We start from the raw sequence: 19,065 nt of genomic DNA on the forward strand, positions 1-19,065 counted from the left end.
TCCTTGAACTCAGAGATCCATTTGTTTCAGGTGTGGTTCAGACACAAATGGGGCATACATTGCTCTGAACATTAGTGGAAATCTCTTATTTCTCCATTTTGATATAGACATCTGATTTTTGGCAAATGGTCATTGGTTTTTATACAACCCCCTATTTCTACATGAGTCCAAGGCCTTTTCTCACACACTTTGGTTTGCTACACTAACCCTGTCTTTAAAAAATAAAACCAGCTGGGTGTGGTGGTGCACGCTTTTAATCTCAACATTTGGGAGGCAGAGGAAGGCCTGGTCTACAAAGTGAGTCTAGGACAGGCAAGGCTACACAGAGAAACTCTGTCTCAAAAAACCAAAAAACGAAACAAACAAAAAACAAAACAAAAAACCACCAAAAATTGTGTGTATGTATACATATGCGCGCGCGCGCACACACACACACACACACACACACACACACACACATCCTCTCTTGTTGGAGCTGACTTCTATTCAGGGTGATAATTATGCATCTATTTACATTCTTCTACATACAGCCATCCAGTTTAACCAGGACTATTTGTTGAAGATGCTGTCTTTTTTTTTTTCCAGTGTGTACTTCTGGCTTCTCTATCAAAAACCAGATATCCATGGGTGTGTGGCTCTTCAATTCCATTCATTGATCAACACGTCTGTTTTTATGCCAATACCACACTGTTTTTATTACGATAGCTTTGTAGTACAACTTGAGATTGGGAATGCAGATAACTCTAGGAGTTTTTTATTCTTCATTAATGTTTAAGCCATCTTGTTTGTTTGTTTTCTTGTGTGTTTCCATATGAAGCTGAGAATTGTTTTTTTCTGGTTCTCTGAATTTTGGCTTTATTATGGTCATCATAAATGAAACTGACCCAAAGATTCTGGTAAATGTAGAATTGCAAAGTAGGTATGAAGCCCACCATCAGGGAGAAAAGAGGAGGACACAACCTCAAAGTTTAGGAATTACAATTTTCAACAGTTGAAAATGGAGCCAAAAATTAATAGAAAAGGTCAACCAAAAATACCTGTATCCACAGAAACAGATGCCATAATGTCTATAATTTGCTTTAAGATATGGAACAACTGAAGAACTACGTGAAGCAAGCATGACAAATATGGTTTGTTGATTCTGATCTGTAGGTATGTGAGGGATCATGCCAGTCTCCACTTTTATGTTTGAAAATTTCCATAATTTAAAATTTTCCAAACATCCTGATTTTTTAACCACAACTCTGGCTGTACAAGAACATCTGTACAGCTGCAGTGTACATGGACCATCAGTAAAACAAAGATGCGGGCAGCAAGCAAGTGACAGTGGCCAGGTAGAACATTTACTTATTTTTGTTGCTTGAGTTTGGAAGAGTTTTGATAAGTCGACAGACCTGGCATTATATAGCCCAGTGTGGCCTTGAACTAATGGCAATACTTCTGCCTAGCTTCTCAAATGCTGGGATTATAGGTACTGATTCACCTTTGTAGGTGAAAACCCACTGATGATGCTCTACTGGATTGTATTCATGGCTACTTTTTAAATGTTTTTGGCCTTTCAGCTTCTGATCAATTTTCTCTCTATTATTTAAACCTACATCCTCTGGCTCGGTGGTGGTTACTTATATAATTCAAATATCCAACAGATACTTATTGAGTGTGATGAGGTACCAGGCACCATGCAAAGCCTAGTAAGTGATAATCACCAAATGCTACAGAGCTATTGAACTGTGGTATCCTGTTAACACGTCAGACTGCCTTTTGGTAGCATCCTTTGTACTAGTAGTGGCCTTAGGATATGTGAAAACTTTGAAGGAAATCCAAGAAAGTATCACAGAACTGTGGGTTTATTATTATGTAGACTAATTTGAATATAGAATACATGTGAGTTTGGGACTAGCACTGAAGGGCATTGGAAACAAGACCACTAGATGTCGCCACTGAGAACATGAAAGGTAAAGCAAGGGCTTGTGATATTGTTTTAAAGAACACTACCAAACTGAAGAATAAAGCAGTAAAAACACTTATCAATACACCCTGTAAAATACTGAGGCATAATCTTACACCTGTAATCCAGGCACTCTGGAGGCTGAGGCAAGAGAATTCCCGTGGGTTTGAGGCCAGGCTAGGTTGCATATTGATTTCTAGGCCTCCTAGAGCTACTGTGTATTAAAAACAAAACATTAGCTGTAAAGTAAAAGACAATCACGCCACGGTCCACAGACCCAGAGAGGCTGAGTAACAAGGAGGACTCGAGGCAGGATGCAAGGATCTCCCTGGGAAGGGGAACTTACAGGTTTCACAGGTGAACTGGGCACAGGTGGGGTTAGGAGCAGGAGTGATCAGGTGGTGGGAAAGGGAGAAAATACTGGGAGAAATGGTTGGAATTGAGGGTATTTTGAGGGAGAGGTGGAAACCCAGTGTGAAGGAAACTCCGTGGAACCTACGGGAGCAAGAGTAACCCTAGCTCATAGCTGTCTGTAACTCCAGCTCCAGGGGATCCATATCCTCTGGCGCCCACAGGCACCTGCACACATGTGCACATACATAGGCACTAACACACAAATACACATGAAGTGTATTAAAACAAATTCCAGATGAGAGCTGCAGTGATGGACCACTTCCCTAGCATGGACAAGGCCATGGGTTCAGTCCTCCGCACTGGAGGGAAAGGTGGACATTTCCATATGATTCAATAATAATAAACATCTCTAAGAATATGTTTATATTTTTGATTTAACCTCAAATTAAAAGCCTCACTGGAATATCTGCTGTGGACTAAGTAAAGAGAGTTTTTTACAAAGCAAAGCCCATATCCTGTTATCTCGGGAGCATGAATAAAGACAACTGACACTATCCGGGGACAAAGAAATGAGAAAACCCAATTCTGATCTGGTCATAACAGCTTCTGATCTGCCTACTCACCAGAGAACACATCCCCACTACAGACTGGAGCCTGCAGAGAGACCAGCCATGAGAGACTGAGAGCCAAGGGCATCTTCTTTCTTTCTTTCTTTCTTTCTTTCTTTCTTTCTTTCTTTCTTTCTTTCTTTCTTCTTTCCACCTCCTCCTCTCCCTCCTCCTCTTCCTCCTCTCCCTCTTCCTCCTCCTCCTCCTCCTCCTTCTTACAGAATCTCACCATATTGTCCTAGCCAGTAATTTGCTATGTAAGTCAGACTGCCCTTGAACTCACAGAGATCCACCAGCCTCTGCCTCCTGAGTGCTAGAAGGCACTTATTTTTTTAATTGAAAAAAAAAATGCTTTTGATACACTACAGTCTGATCATGCTTGTCCCCTCACCCAATTGCTCCCCACCCACCCAACTCCATGCCCCTCCCCAATATATCTGTCAACTTTAATTTCTATTTTCACATGTAGAGTGTATTTTTAGTGGGCACTTTCTGGAATTAATGGCATGTGCCATCATGTCATGCCCCCAAATCAGTGTCCTTACCTTCAGTGACTTACAGTTTACCATGAGCAAGGGAGGGGTCAAGGTGAAGAAGCAGCCACTAAAGGCTGCTAATGAGTCAGGCCTTTGGGCACAGGCCTGTAGTCCTAGCTACAAGGGAGGCAGATGCAAGAAGATCAAGAGTTCAAGACCTGCCTGGGCTACAAAGTGAGTTCAAGGACAACCTGGGCAACCCTGTCTCAAAAAGTTAAAAAGAGGCTGAGAACAGCTTGCTTAGCATGTGCAAAGGCCCTTGCTTCAATGCCCAGTACTGAAAGAACAAAGTCCAAACTGACCCTAAAGTAGGCCTGAGCCGGTAGGTTAGCATCCCAGAGCTTGTTAGCAAAGGATAACTGGTATTTCCAGATAAGTACACTATTCAGAACACACACACACACACACACACACAGGCTTGGGAAATGATTTGCTGAGAAATCTTTGTTCATATTAGGGAGGGTGAAGGGGAAACTCCCTTGCAGAAGCTGCAAAGATGTTAAGTGGGAACAGCAAAGTGCCCAGCAAGCATATACGCAAGCTCTCTTGTCCTAGCAGGAATACATGCAGCTCAGCACTTTAAATTTACTTGAAGCTTTTCTAGCAGCTTAAATTAACCCTTTTCTACCTCTTGCTCTCAGAGTTCAGTCCTTATCCTGCAGATGTGGCCTGCGGCTCTTCCTTAGTGCACAGCCCACTTTCATGTAGCCATCTCGGCAGCAGGTGGCACTGTTTTCCTGGCCATAACAGGACATCTGAGATTAATTTATAAGGGAGAAGGTTTATTTTGACTCATGGTTCAAGACCTGACAGCTGCACTTGGGCAGAGCCTTGTGCTGCTTCAACTCTTGGTGGAAAGCAGGCAGACATGAGGAAGACTAGAGGGGATAAAGACAGGGCTGGCCTGCTGTCTTAGTTACTGTCCTATTGCTGTGAAGAGACCCTGTCTCAGCGAGGTCACACCAACCCAATAAGGCCACATGGCCTAATCCTTTTAAACAATGCTACTCCCTCTGAGCCTATATGGGCCATTTTCCTTCAAACCACCACATTCCGCTCCCTGGCCCCCATAGACTCGTAGACATATCATAATGCAAAAAGCATTCAGTTCAACAGTCTTAAGTCTCAACCCTGTTTAAAAGTGCAAAGTCTCTTCCTCAAGTCTTGGTAATCTCTTAACTGTCACCCCTATAAAAAAAACAAGATCAAAAAGCAGATCACGTACTTCCAATGTTCAATGGCACTGGATATGCATTCCTGTTTCAAGAGCGAGGGAAGGGGGCATAATGAGGAAATACTGGACCAAAGCAAGACCAAACACCAGCTGGGCAAACTCCAAACTCCGCATCTCCATGTCTGATATCAAAACGCTCTTAAGATCTCCAACTCCTTCCAGCTTGGTTGACTACAACACACTTCTTTTTCTTTGGTTGTTCTATTCCCTGTTTGCAGCTTTCCCGTGATGGTATCATACAATGTGAGCATCTCCAACATCTTGCAGTCTCCAAGGCAATCCAGGAATTCACCTTCAGAGCTTCATGTAAAGGCCTCTCTGTGGCTCTGTGCCACATATCTGGCCTCAGCAGCTTTTCTCAGACACACAGGGAGACTCCATAACCCCTTTCCTGTATCCTTGACTATAGTACCAGAGCCGCATGACCGAAGCTGTCCAGTTCTGCTGCTCGCTCCAGCTGGCACTTGCTCCTCACTCAGATACGGTTTCAGCAGCTTTCTGTTTTCTATGGCTTCCTTCACTGTATTAGCTTGGCTGTAGTAGAACTCAATCTATAGACCAGGCTGGCCCCAAACTCAGAAATCTGCCTGTCATGTGCTGAGATTAAAGGCACATGCCACCACATCATGCCCCAGGCTTTTCTTTAATTCTTTTTCACAGGTTGGCAGGGTCTTGTCCTGAGGTCACCATCCCTTTTAGTATCAGGATTTTCTTTAATCCACTTATCTCTTTAACACAGATCTGTGAGGACTAAAGTTATGTTTTAAGTTTTAATTACTATGTTTATGAGATCTATAAACCAAAAACGCCTCTAACCTGTAAGCCCCACTTTCCCTAGGACAGAAACATCCTGGAGTTATCTGGGGGCTGTTCATGTAAGACAAGACGTGCTGCTTCCACTTTTGTAAACAGGGTTGGTTGCCCCAACTGCACAGGATGTGCTTGATCACAGGTAGGCTCATGGATGAAAGTAAGAAGTAGGTAGCCCTGTGATCCTTTATTTGCACAGGACTAACGTGTGCTTGGAAAGTTGTGGCCATTCTCTGGGAATCTCAGGTAAGGACCTGGCTAGTGTCTATCATTTTCATCAGTATTTAATGAAGCTCACTTTAAATTTGGCTTAAAAAATGTGGTAGTGTTTTACTCTTGCCTGGTGGGATTAATAGACTTAGCTCCATTCTACTTCCTGCTGTTCGTTTTCTCCTCAAACTGTACATTTTGCATTTTCCTTGCCCAGCTTGCTCCTTTTCATTGCAGATCTGCATAAGACTGACCACTAATACTCACAGTCAATACTAGGCTGCCTTGAAATCTCCTCTGCCAAAGCCAGCAATCCAAAACTCTTCAATTTAGCCTCAGGCAGGTTTTTTCTTATCTTATCTTATCTTATCTTATCTTATCTTATCTTATCTTATCTTATCTTATCTTATCTATCTTATTTTTTTTTTTAAGAAGGGCAGAAAATAGCCACAGAATGATCTTTAGGGCACTTACTAACAGTCTTCATGGGTGAAATCTCTTGACCTGGGCCCCCACAGTTCAAATCACCTGCAGCACCACTATCTTAAATCTTCTTTTCCTTCCTTCCTTCCTTCTCTTTCTTTGTCCTATTTGGCTTTTGCTTATTTCAATGTTCATTCTGTGGGTTTTGGGTATGTATGTGTTTCTTGTTTTTACCCCTATTTTTTTTATTGTTTTAAAGAGAAAGGAAGAAAAATAATATATAGCTGGGTGGGTCAGAGGATCTGGAAGGAACTGGGGAAGGGGAAATACATGACCAAACTATATTGTCTGAAAGCACTGCTTTTAATAAAAAAACAGTATTCTACAGTATTGTGTTTGTTATCAGGCTTCTTGGACATTGTGTTTTCTTCTTCTCACATCTCATAACATTTACAAAATGCTAGACATTCATTCATGCAGCACAGCTATTACCCAATAGGCTTTTTATGAGGTAGTTCCCCCTAACTGCAGGTGAATGTAAGTGTTCTGAGCATATTTAAAGGCAGCTAATGCAGTAAGTAGCTCATTGGGTAAAGGTGCCCATGGCCACAGCTGGTGGCCTGAGTTTGATCCCTAGGGTACACAGTGGAAGGTGAGAACCCATTTCACAAGCTGTCCTTTCATCATCACATGTGTTCTGTGACAAGTGCCCTGCGCCGGGCTTATATACAGACAAAACAAAGGAAATTATAAAGGTTAAAAACCATGATGCTCAATAGGTTAGATAAATTGAATACATCTTCAGCTTATGGTATTTTCTGTTTACAGTGAGGTTATGAGTGTATACCAGAACCTTGTGCTGACAAACAGCAGGAAGCCAGTCTACCTTTTAGAGACGGACAAGGCTTCCTATGACAAAAGTTAACCCAAAGCAAAGGTTTTCCAGAGAGTATGCCTGCCAAATTCACCTCAGACAGGATGTTCCAGAAGATGGCTCTAGCATTTGGGGGTATAAGGTGTCCTCAGGTGAGCCTGCAGGACACAAGCCAGGGAAGAAATGGTACCAATTATTTTCCATTTAGTTTCATCTTCTAGAAAACAAAAATGTAAAAATAAAGTAACCTGTAAGACAAGCTAGATAAGGTTTGTCTTAATGTCTTGCTGGCTATAAATCATATTATGGGATGAATTAACAACAGTAGTTATGCAGCAGGTGAACATTTAATTAGTATTTGTATACTTTTCAATAATTGTGCATTAATGATTGCATACAGCTCTCACCATAACGTTGTGAGACGGGCTGTTATTCTCATATTCAAAAGAAAGTTGGAAAGCTGGGAAGACTTGCACAAAAGCCTCCGGCAATGCAATGGAGTGGCTGACGGTCTCACAGGTAGAAGGAAAAAAATGATTGTGTAAATAATTGAAAAAAAAAAAAAGCATTTGCAATGCTTAAATGTTTTCTATAGCTATTTTAAAATCCTGTAATTACCATGCCATACTGAGCATGTAAAACACATTACTATAATAAAATCAGCTATCTTTATTCTGTATCTAATTTTTTTTATGTCTGCGTGCACATACACACACACACACACACACACACACACACACACACACACACACACACACGTGTGCCTTTTGGGGGACTGATGGAAAAATAATCCATTGCTCCTGAGTTTGACTGTGGGACAATAATTTAAGATGAGTCATGTTTAGAAGATTAATTTTCAGAAACGGGCAAGTTCTACATTTTAATTTTCACATATCTTATATTAAAGGGAACATATAAATACATTTCTCCATCAATCTCCACAACAGAAAAAGAACTGTGCCTAGAGAAAATGACCTGTGCAAGCCTTGATGATGTCAGCAACGGCAACACCACTGAATCTGATTCATTTTTGCTATTTATGTGATCTGAGTCTGTGACATGTTCCTTCCACACAACCACTACTCCAGACAGGTTCCTGCAGATGGTTTCTTGCTAAGGAGAGAAATCTGCATCAAATTTTGGTGACATGAGATGTTGCAGTCCAATTTCCATGGAAACTGAGGTTTCCCCGGTATGCTCTTGGCGCTCTTCCTGCTGCAGTTTCTAGGATCAGCAGAAGGTCTGAGAACAAGGACAAAACAACAGCAAAGAAAATAAAAGAGAGCAGTCAAGTCTTATTTCAAGAACACTGGCCATAAAATAAACCTGCCCACTCCTGCAATTGTGTGGATGCCCTCTGTAGCAAAATAAAACACTTCCCACAGAACTGGGAGCAGGTCACTGTTGGAACACTAAAGAACAGGCCAGGGCCCAGCCTCATAAAGATAATGCAGGCTGACCCAGCCCTGAGTGTAGCTAAGGGTTAAGAGACCCATCATCTTTCTAAGAACCAAGCACGAAACCCAGGCTTTCCTCTTTACCTCGCTTGCTAGCAAATCACTCAGCCTGCGATGCTGCCTCAGCATAGCTCAGAGGTAGATTCAGACCAACAACGGGCCCCACGATGCTCAGCCATGACGTGATGTAGTTGATGTTCCTAAGAAAGTGAGGCACAGGTAACACACATGCTGTGTCATAGTTTCTGGTAGCACATCGGTGAGAGGCCAGAAGGAAATGAGGCTGTTCCCCAAGATGTGGGCCTGCCTGGAACCCCAGAATCCCTGATGCCAGCCACAGGATGCAAGTTGGATTTATGATCCTAGAGTATGTGAGCATCTCTCACCAAGGTAGTTGAAGGGCAAAACAGAACCGGGGCCTCTGATTCCTCGTGATGACCTGAAGATTTTCATTTGAATTTATAGCATTTGTTGAGTGGCTGAGCACAGTAGTTAAAACTGTGGGGCTGAGGTTAAAATGCCTGTATTCAAATCCCAGTCCTACCCCAAATGAGCTGTGTGACTTTGGCAGAGTCCCTTGACTCCTCTGTGCTTTAGCTTTCTTCTCTGAAAATTAAGGAAAAGATGCTGGGGTGTGATAAAAGCCCAATGTGTTCATATATCTAAAACCCGGAACACCTAGCACACGGCCGAGATCAATGTGTTCACCATTATTATTAGAAAGAATATTTCTCATTTTAGCCTGGCTTTTAGAGTCACATGAAAAGATTTATACTTTAAAAATCAGAGTAGAGCACAATGTGTCTTGATGGTGGTTCTTACCTATTGATTTTCTGTGAATTCTTTAGCACGGCAGTCATGAATTCATTTGTCTTGCAAGGATGTAGAACAAAAAATGGTTGCCCAAGTATTGGATGTTCCTGTAAAAATACAAACTGTCGCTGCAAACTACTTCGAAAAGTTAAGCAATGTGTTTTCCTTTTTTATTATTTAAAATGTGTTCTCTCTCTCTCTCTCTCTCTCCCTCCCTCCCTTCTCACTCCCCCATCATGTGCATGTGTGTGTGCATGCGTGCACTCAAGCACATGGCATATGCACACGTGTGAAGGTCTGAGAACAACTTGAGCACAGCCATGTGAGTCCTGGGGCTTGACTTCCTGCCACCAGGCTTGGTTACAGGTGCCTTGTCCCCTTCTGCGGTGGTTTGAATGGGAAGATCCCTCAGGTTCATATATTTGAATGCTTAGCCATCAGACAATCGAGCTATTTGAGAAAGACTAGAAGGGTTATGAGGTCTGGCTTTGTTGGAGGGAGTGTGTCACAAGGAGTGGGACAAAAGTCATGTCAGGCACAGGTTCTCCCTTGGCCTGTCAATCATGGTGGATCCCATCTACCTCATGTACGCCACCATGTTCCCTGCCATGATGAGACTGCACTAGACCTCTGAAACTGTAAGCAAGTCCCCAATTACATGTTTTCTTTTGTAAGAGTTTCTGTGGTCATGGTGTCTCCTTACAGCCTGGTAACAGTGTCTAAGACACCCACTAAGCCATATCACCAGCTCTGCCCTTTTAAGAGAAACATCTAATTTTAATTCTGTCACTGACTAACATTCAGCTTGACTTCCTAATTTGAAATACAATTATAATGCAAACACGACAAAGGTTGTGAGACAGAGGTATTCACTGATTTACTGTCGAGCACGGTGGGACACACATGCCATTTATACACTATAAATTAGATAAATTTCCTTGGTTCTGTCTTGGTTAGCCAAGGTTTCTCTTTGGCTCATAATTGTTTTAATTTTTCTTCAGGAAGAGCAGTCACTTGACAACCAGAACAAACCATCTCCCTTATGTTTTTGTTGGTAGTCAGGGAACCAAAGTCATTCAAGTTTAAGCTTGAATTTGGTCAGTGTGCTAACTGCTCCAGCATGCCGGCTTCCTTAGGATGTCAATGGCGTGTGTTCTGTGAGCACAAGCTAAATGGAAGGGAATGGCCCTGCACCATTTCTCTCTCCTCTCCACTCCTCTCCCTTGTCTCTCAAATGTGCAGGGCTGTTTCTATAACTGAAATCCCCTATGCTGTAATTCCACTTTGTCTATAGGGGAATGGCTGGGTATAGGCTATTCCACTTTGTCTATAGGGGAATGGCTGGGTATAGGCTATTCCACTTTGTCTATAGGGGAATGGCTGGATATAGGCTACAGATCATTCTGCTGCCAGTTTAGGGACACGAGCAATGGGGAGTCTTAGAAGGCTTCTGTGTGGTGAGTAATCCATGGGCAAGGTCTCCCAACTTAAAACAATCATGGACAGTAAGTTATTTGAATTGTCCCTAGCCATTGTGATGGATATTACCAACTCAGGTAGCCATGAAGTCCATACAAATGACTTTGAGGGAGAATTCTGATTAAACACATAAGGGCCATAAGAGCCTGAGAGGGTAGCAATCTATGGCTGTGCTTGCTACCCCGCCCCAGCCAACCGGGCCCTATGAATGGAGGTCCTGCATGGCAGCTCTTCTGTTTGTCAAAATGACCTATGAAATCAATTGATGTAGAATCTCTCAAATTTAAATCTTTAAACATGAACTGGGCTAAATAAAACAGGCACGTGGCTGGTATGTAGGGGCTGCCCAGCAACTTCTCTTGCCTGCTTCTCCTCCCCTTGCTCAGTCTCCAAGGAAGCCAACTGGGCAGCAGTTCCCAAGAACCTTCCTTTCTGCCTCTGTCCTCAGCCCCAGGCACCCATGTATGATGCACTTGTTGCTCTTCCAGAGGACCCAAGTTTGATTCATAGTCTCCATGTTAGGTGGCTCACAACTGCCTGTAACCCCAGCATCAGGGGATTGGATGTCACGTCTGACCTCTGTACGCACCCTCACACATGTGGCACACTCAACACAGATACACATAAATAAAGTTTTGTTTTTGTTTGTTTGTTTGTTTTGTTTTGTTTTTAAAGAAGAACTAAGAAGGTTCTATACTGAGGTAGAAATTGAGACATTTATGTATGGTGAGGGGTACAGCTATGATAGGTACTTGAAAATTAATACCACTTAGTCTCCTTATATGCCATTTTAGACATCTCTGCCCACTATACTATTTTTTCTGGCTTTTAAATTTTTTAATATAGTATTTTTATTGCTTACTTTTTTTCTTACATATACAGTTATATTATTACACATATATAAAATAAACTACATACAGCAAGAACCATAGAACAATCAGAAATTATATTCATATTACATTCGTAGTGTTTTGGCTGTTTGTATTTGGCAACCTTGAAGAAAACATCTTCCTATCTTGGTGAGTCTAAAATTCTGAATGTAACTCAATATCTATCATATCTCATCTCTATCAACTTAAAACATCTATCTAGACCTAAAAACATCTTAACTTCTAAGCAACTAAGCTAAATTGAGAAACTAAACCATTTGGTCTTCAACCCCATCAGAGACTTGAAAAGGAGTAAAATTAATTACTTGAGTAAACAGGAAGTGCAGGCTAGCAGCTTCCAAATTAAAAGAAAAAAAAATGAATGGGCTTTCTTTTTTGTTCTTTTAAAATTTTTATTAATTTATTCATATTACATCTCAATGGTTATCCCATCCTTTATATCCTCCCATTCCTTTCTCCCTCCCATTTTCCCCTTACTCCCCTCCCCTATGACTGTGACTGAGGGGGACCTCCTCCCCCTGTATATGCTCATAGGGTATCAAGTCTCTTCTTGGTAGCCTGCTATCCTTCCTCTGAGTGCCACCAGGTCTCCCCATCCAGGGGACGTGGTCAAATATGGGACACCAGAGTACGTGTGAAAGTCAGTCCCCACTCTCCACTCAACTGTGGAGAATGTCCTGTCCATTGGCTAGACCTGTATCTCAAATACTCGCTTTTTTCTTTTCTCTTGAATTCATAAGATTACAATGATTATCAAGGTAGTTGCTATACGTTAAAATCATGAATTTCTCCAAAAGTGCTTATTTTGGAGCTAAATCAAGAAGATGGGGCCTCTAGGAAGCAATTCAGTCATAAGCATTCCATCTTGCTATTAAAGGTATTTGGTCAATGAAAAAAAAAAAAAAAAGAAAAGAAAAGAAAAGAAAAAAAAATGACAGAGACAGTTTGCTGTCTGATCAGTAACCCAAAACTCTCTATAAAGTTGGAGCATCATCTTTGGCCTTCTGGCCCAATATATATGACAGACATATTTATGAGGCAGGAACTATTGAGGACTTGATTTCCCTGTCTTGGCAGAGTTTGGCTGTCGACTCTGCCTGCATGCAAGCTTGCCAAGTTTTAGGCAGAATTCTGTCAGTGGTCAAATTAGGCCATTTTGCCCAGTGGCTGGCTTCCAATATTTGAAGCCATCTCTATAAGGAGGTCCATTGATGCTTCTCATCCTCTTTGAGGTAGGCTGGGTGCTGCCAGGAGTTAACCTGTCTTATTGTCAAAGAATCATTAAAATAATATAAACATCTTTAAATGCCATATTCTGTAGGGCTCTGAGGTATTTGAAGACCTTCTCTAAGTATTTTACCTTATCTGTTGATAGAATCATACATAGCTGTTACATCTAGGGCTTTAAAATTTTTTATTGTCTTCTTCTCTATCCAGCATTCCCACCCATTACTAGGCCCTGGGGTCACAACCCAGGTGCACTGTACCTCTGGCAAGTCTCCTGGGCAACTTGATCCTGGCTCCTTCATCTGTCTCAAGCTGGTATTTATTAATTCAACATGTGCTTAAAAAGAAATCACTTTTCATGTGTCTGCCAGGACTAGGTCTCTAGAGCAGCAATTCTCAACCTGTGGGTCGGGACCCCTTTGGGGCTTGCACATCAGCTATCTTGCTTATCAGATATTTGCATTACAATTCATAACAGTAGTAAATTTACAGTTGTGAAGTAGCAATGAAATAATTTCCTGGCTGGAGTCAACACAGCGTGAGGAACTGTATTACGAGGTCACGGCATCAGGAAGGTTGAGAACCACTGCTCTAGGGTAAGCAGAGTCTCTGGTCTCAAGGAACTTGATTCAAGGGCAGGAGACAGCCAACAACACGCAAAGGTGGGCTCAACGATCCAGACGGTAGCAGGTGTTGGAAGGAAATGCATGAGGCTTTACAGTTCTGGAGGGATTGTGGTGACGCTGCATTTGGTTAAAGGGGCTAGAGGAACAGGTATGCAGTGGGCTAGTGCGTGTGCCCGTCTCTATTCAGAGGTGGGAGCTCTGGATCTCAAGGAATTGACATTGGAAGATGAGCCTCTGGGAGGTGATTAGGTAACCCAGGAGCAATGGTTCTGAGTGGGAAGAATGGCCTTGCCAAGAGGACACAGAGGCTTTCTCATGTCTTCCTGAGAGGACACAGAAGGTAAGCATGCAGGGAACAGGAAGTGGGCCCTCCCCAGACACCTGATCTATTGGCCAACACCTTGACCTAGCCTTCAGAACTGTTTGTCGCTGAAACCTTTCATTCCCCATTCAATACACTTTTTTTTTTTTTTTGGTAGCAGGCCGAATGGCTGAAGACAAGGTAATATTTAAACCAGATATGACAGAAAAAAACAAGCAAACAGAGATCTGGGGACAGAGTCTGGACAAAGAAAATCCTAAGGGAAACGACCACAGCAAATGTGCTGAGGAAATTCAAAAGAACTTTAGAATTACTGTGAACTAAAATAAACAGTGTTTAGAAGCTGGGATCTAATAAGCTGAATGTAGTCTAGGAACCATTTTAGGTGCTTCACATAAGTACCAGTGGGAGCAATGAGTTGGAACCCAAGCTTATATGGAGACCTCTTTCTTTCTCTCTCTCTCTCTCTCTCTCTCTCTCTCTCTCTCTCTCTCTCTCTCTCTCTCTCTCTCTCTCTCAAGATTGCACTGTGTAGCCCAGGCTGGCCGTGAACTGATGGCAATCCTCCTACCTGAGCCTCTCAAATGCTATGATGACAGCTGTGGGTCACCATGGCCAGTCATGATCTGTTACCTTTTTAAAATAATAAAAATCTAGGCTGTTGGGGTTGCTTTTAATGGAAGCACTCGCAACGGGAGGGTTAGCTCAATCCCACAGCCCTGCTCTCCCATTGCATTTTCCCTTTGTCCCCCTTGAATGATCACATGGATGATTTCCTGCTGGTGTCATGATGAAATTACTCCAGCTTTGAACTGAGCAGAGGCAGAACAGCAGTGTGGGGATATGAAATAAATAGAAAAGGTCACAGGGCACTTAGCGATCCAGACTGGGACAGTACGGGGGCTTTAGGTCTGAGCTGTGTGGGAGAGTAGGATGCTAAGTTGCTGGCCTTCCCTTCCTGGCTTACATGGATGAAAGCTCTAGCCATGGCCCTCAGAACCTCTTCACAGCTTCATTTCCTGTAGGACTAACTGTCTCCTACAGACCGGTCTCACTATACAGCCGAGGACTTGCCTCCTAGAGGAGTATGGCCTACATTTTAGAAGCCCTCAAAAGAACCCAGGAGATTCTCAAACATGGTTCAGCTGAGGAGACCGTTTTTCCAGAGCAGGCCGAGGAACACTCCAGCTCTCCTTGTTTGCTGCTCAATACAGAGACCTGGGCTCCAAGTTGTCTTCCATAAGAAAATGGGAGGAGCACATACACGTTCCATAGTGGAAACTCTTGGGGTCAGTCCCTGCTCTACCACTTAGGAACTGTGAGTTTAGAGGAACCGCCATCATTTTTGTCTCCTTTCTTATTGGACACATTAATGGGCAGAGAATGAGTGCAGCTTTCTAATGTGACAGTATCAGAAATGCGCATAGAGGAGTGCTTGCCAGAGTCTGCTTAGCTGTTAGTTAATTCACACCAAAATAGATAAGGCTACGCCATTCGGAGTGTGGTGTTGCAGCAAAGTAACCTGAGTGTGAAGGCTTTATACTAGACCTATATTCCTCATAGTATAGCGTGGGTTTTAGTGAGTTTTTTTTACTATATGAGACCCTGGAATCAATACTCTAATCTCTCTCTCTCTCTCTCTCTCTCTCTCTCTCTCTCTCTCTCTCACATACACACACATACAAAGGAGATCTTGTAGACCCTGTAGCATTAAAAGACATCACTGATTAGTATGTTATGACTTAGGAGTACTTGGAAACATCTTACAAGTACAGGAAAGAAATGTCCGAGTTAAGGAAGGATTTATGTACATGGGGTAACAAGAATCATCAATATATTATTTTTTAAATTACATTAAATTACATTTTACTTAATGTAGGTTGGCAGACGTGGGCCCTGGCAGCTGAACTAATGTCAGGATTGGCAGCGGGTGCCTTTACCCACTGAGCATTCTTACCAGTCCTTGGTTTTGCTTTGTTTTGTTTTTTGACCATATCTTGCTCTATTATTCTCTCTGGCCTGGAAATTACTATGTAGCCCAGGCTAGCCTCAAATTTTGGTCATATTTTTGCCCCAGCCTCCTGAGTGCTGGATTATAGACGTGAGCCACCACATTCAATTAAAATAGAATCTTGGGCATTTCCAAAAAAAAAAATCTTTAGCAATTGCTCTGGTTTTCTTTATGTTGCTGAGTGGGATGGCATTAGAGAAGATACAAGGCTGCAATTTAGGAAGTTAACCCTATGGGGCTGCTGCGTGCGAACAGCTAAGCAGTTTTGTGAAGGTGCTAGACAGACTATAAGGGATGGCCGATCCCCTCTACAGGGGCAGCCTTTGTTAGGATCTAACATTAGTCCGTTTGCTCCCGTAAAATTAAAAGAAAGAAAGAAATGGCTTCATGGAACAGCATTTAGGAGGAGATAATGTCCCAGGGTTTGGGGATGCTGACTCGGATTCTTGCTACCTCCGGCTGAAAGCGGGGTAGAGTGGGGCTAAGGTCAAGCTCCTCTCTTCATCCTCTGCAGTGGGGCAGTTGGTGGTACCCAGGGGCCGAGAGGGATGCTCTATGCATGTGAGTCTGCATGCAGGCTGGGTGGTGGTACAGGTGAGTGAGCCGCTGGACTAGAAAAGACTGGTTGGCTCTTGATCAAGAGTGTGAAGTCGGCCCAGGACCTTTCAGGAAGAGGTGGAGTCACTTCCCAGAGCTCCATCCACTAGGGTGAGATGAGCTCAGCTCATATCCGGCTTAGTGTGGCCTGTGCCATCTGGGAGGGTACCAGTGTTTGGTATCGCTTTTAACTAAAAAAAAAAATGTGTTTGCAGATCGTACTTACTATTTTTCTTTAAGTGTGTTTTGCCCACATTCATGTATGTGCACTGTGTGCGTGTCCAGTGCCTGAGGAGACCAGAAGAAAGCATCAGATCCCTTGGGACTGGAGCCTAGGACAGTTTTAAGCCGTTAGGTGGATGTTAGGAAAGCCTACCCTCTCTTAGGAATGAAGCTCTGGACTCAAAGGAGAAAACGCCTGAACTCCTCCACCCGACCTGTAATGCACCCTTTTCAGGAGTGAAAGGACGCCAAAGCCGCCAGGGTCTCTTTAGTGACATTCGGTTTAGATCGACTTGAGAGGTAAATTCGTGTGTAAACACTCCCATCTGCTCGTACTCATGCACTAAGCAAATGCGCACGGAGAGGCCGTCCATGAGGAGGAGCACAGCTAAGAGTGTGTTCGGCTTACTGCTTGGGAAGCGCTTCCCTGGAACACTGCTCTACTAAAGGCTTTTCCACGCATGCGGAGACGATGGGTCAGCTTCCTAATCTCCACAGTTGCAGAGGACTGACATAGGCATGCTCCCTTATAACACTTAATTTTGCAATGGTTAAATGTCTCATAACGTAAGTCTGGCATGAGTACTGTGAATTGGTTTTAGACTATTAGATGTGACTATCGGAGGGAATGATAATACCGCACCTTCGCCTTACATGTAATAAACATGATGAGTCACTTGGTTCATCTCCTAATTTTCTCGGCTCTCTGGGAGGGCACAAATACAATTCCACACGCTGAGCTTTCCCACAGTTTCACACTCCAGACTGATCACTGCCTCCACTCTCAGCACATCCTTAAAAATGGACACATGTCAGGCTGGGTATGGTGGCACACATTTTTAGTCCCAGAACTTGGAAGGCAGAGGCAGGCGATCGCTATGAGTTCAAGGCCAGCCTGGTCTACAGAGCAAGTTCCAGAACAAACAGCGTCATAGCATGACCCTGTCTCAATAAACAAAAACAAAAAATGGAGAGAGATGTCTTCCTCGTGTGTAGAAGGACAGTGAGCAATGGGAGGATGCGTGGGATGGGATAGCAATTGAAATGTAATATAAATGATTTTATTTTTCAATTAAAAAAAAAAGGAGAGTGAGCACCAGCAGTGACCACAGAGCCCCCCCCACACCTCCCCCCCGGAGGGCTTTGCTGTGCCACTCTGAGCTTTAGCTTAAGGTCATTCATGTAATAAGGGCACAGGTCCTGCACACCACCAGCTGCTCATCACACTGTGGCTCCTCTTGCGTCGGCCCAGACTTGCTGTCTAGGCTAGCCTCTTCCTTCCTCAGGCTCTCATTCCTCCAGCCCACCCCTTCATACATCTGTTTATTAACTTTCAAGTCATGGCCATTCATAAACTTCTATGAGTAGTGCAAAGAGTTCAGGAAATACAGCGAACAAGGCATGAACGCAGTCAGCTGGCTGAATCGGCTTACACTGCTGGTGAATGTCCTTTCAGACCCTCCACACGGACACTCATAGTTTCTATTGCTTTTTGTTTAATGAGCATGTGTTTAGTAAATGCCTGCTCTGTGCCAGCCCCAGCCAGTTGTGGCTTTTGGGGGATCTTCTCTAAGTATTGTAATCTTTTTTTTTTCTTTTTTTAACTATTTGTTTTGTACTTTATGTTTGGACTGATCTTAATCTTTACAAAAGTAGAAATAGTAAAAAAGTCTCTCTCCCTCTCCCTCCCTCTCTCCCTCCCTCTCTCCCTCCCTCCCTCCCTCCCCCCCTCTCTGTGTTGTGTGTACATATTCCTGCATTTATGCGAACACCAGAGGAAGAAGACATCATGCCTCTGGCTCTAACACTTTCCATCTTAGTCCTGTAAGACAGCGTCTCTCACTGAACCTAGAACTAGGCTGTGGCCAGCAAACCCTAGTGACCCTTCTGTCCCTGCTTGCCGCAGCACTGAGATTACAGTGTGTGACCACACCTAAAGTATGTTCATGTGGGTCTGTGGATTAGAACTCATTCATGTCTTTGTGCCCAGAAAGCACTCATATCTGAAGAGGCACCTCCATAGCCCCTAGTCTTAATCCTTGAAAAGTTTCAAAAATCTTAGAAAAACATAACTAGAGAACACATAATTCTCACTTTCTGAGTACACCAGTTCAGTACCTCACTAGTTAACTTGTAACATCACTACATGAACGATGCTAAGCACAAAGCTCACCGTGCGCCCTCCTCAGACGGGCGCCATGGCAGATGGCGCATGCGCAGCACCCCACCACGGCTGGCCTCCTCTACACACGGGAGGGATGAGGAAGACACCTCCCGACATTTGGTTGTTTGTGTTGTTTTGACAGATCTGTGTTGTTCAGAGCTCTATGTTCTTGTTGCTGGTGAACTATTCATTTCTAAGGGGAAGGGAAATCTCTCCTATAATAGTTAAATTTTCCATTTCTGCTTACAATTTATAAGGTT

The 19,065-nt window shown here is 43.2% G+C and overlaps 1 protein-coding gene across 3 annotated transcripts in view; it reads right to left on the bottom strand.

The window, feature by feature from the left end:
• Positions 1–6,467: 6,467 nt before the first annotated feature.
• ATG10 (autophagy related 10) overlaps positions 6,468–19,065 on the bottom strand; it is a 252,951-nt gene continuing 240,353 nt past the window's right edge. For 2 of the 3 annotated variants that reach the window (XM_084801338.1, XM_084801337.1), the window contains exons 6-8: positions 9,277–9,374; positions 8,539–8,654; positions 6,468–8,239 (exon numbers count right to left, since the gene is read on the bottom strand). In XM_084801338.1, the coding sequence (XP_084657464.1) occupies positions 8,555–8,654; positions 9,277–9,374 (198 nt within the window). In that variant the 3' untranslated portion in view covers positions 6,468–8,239; positions 8,539–8,554. The remainder of the gene's footprint in view (positions 8,240–8,538; positions 8,655–9,276; positions 9,375–19,065) is intronic. The other variant, XR_014783097.1, reaches the window with a different exon arrangement.

Source organism: Acomys minous (assembly GCF_964271855.1).
Source record: "Acomys minous genome assembly, chromosome: 11".
Taxonomy (NCBI): Eukaryota; Metazoa; Chordata; class Mammalia; order Rodentia; family Muridae; genus Acomys; species Acomys minous.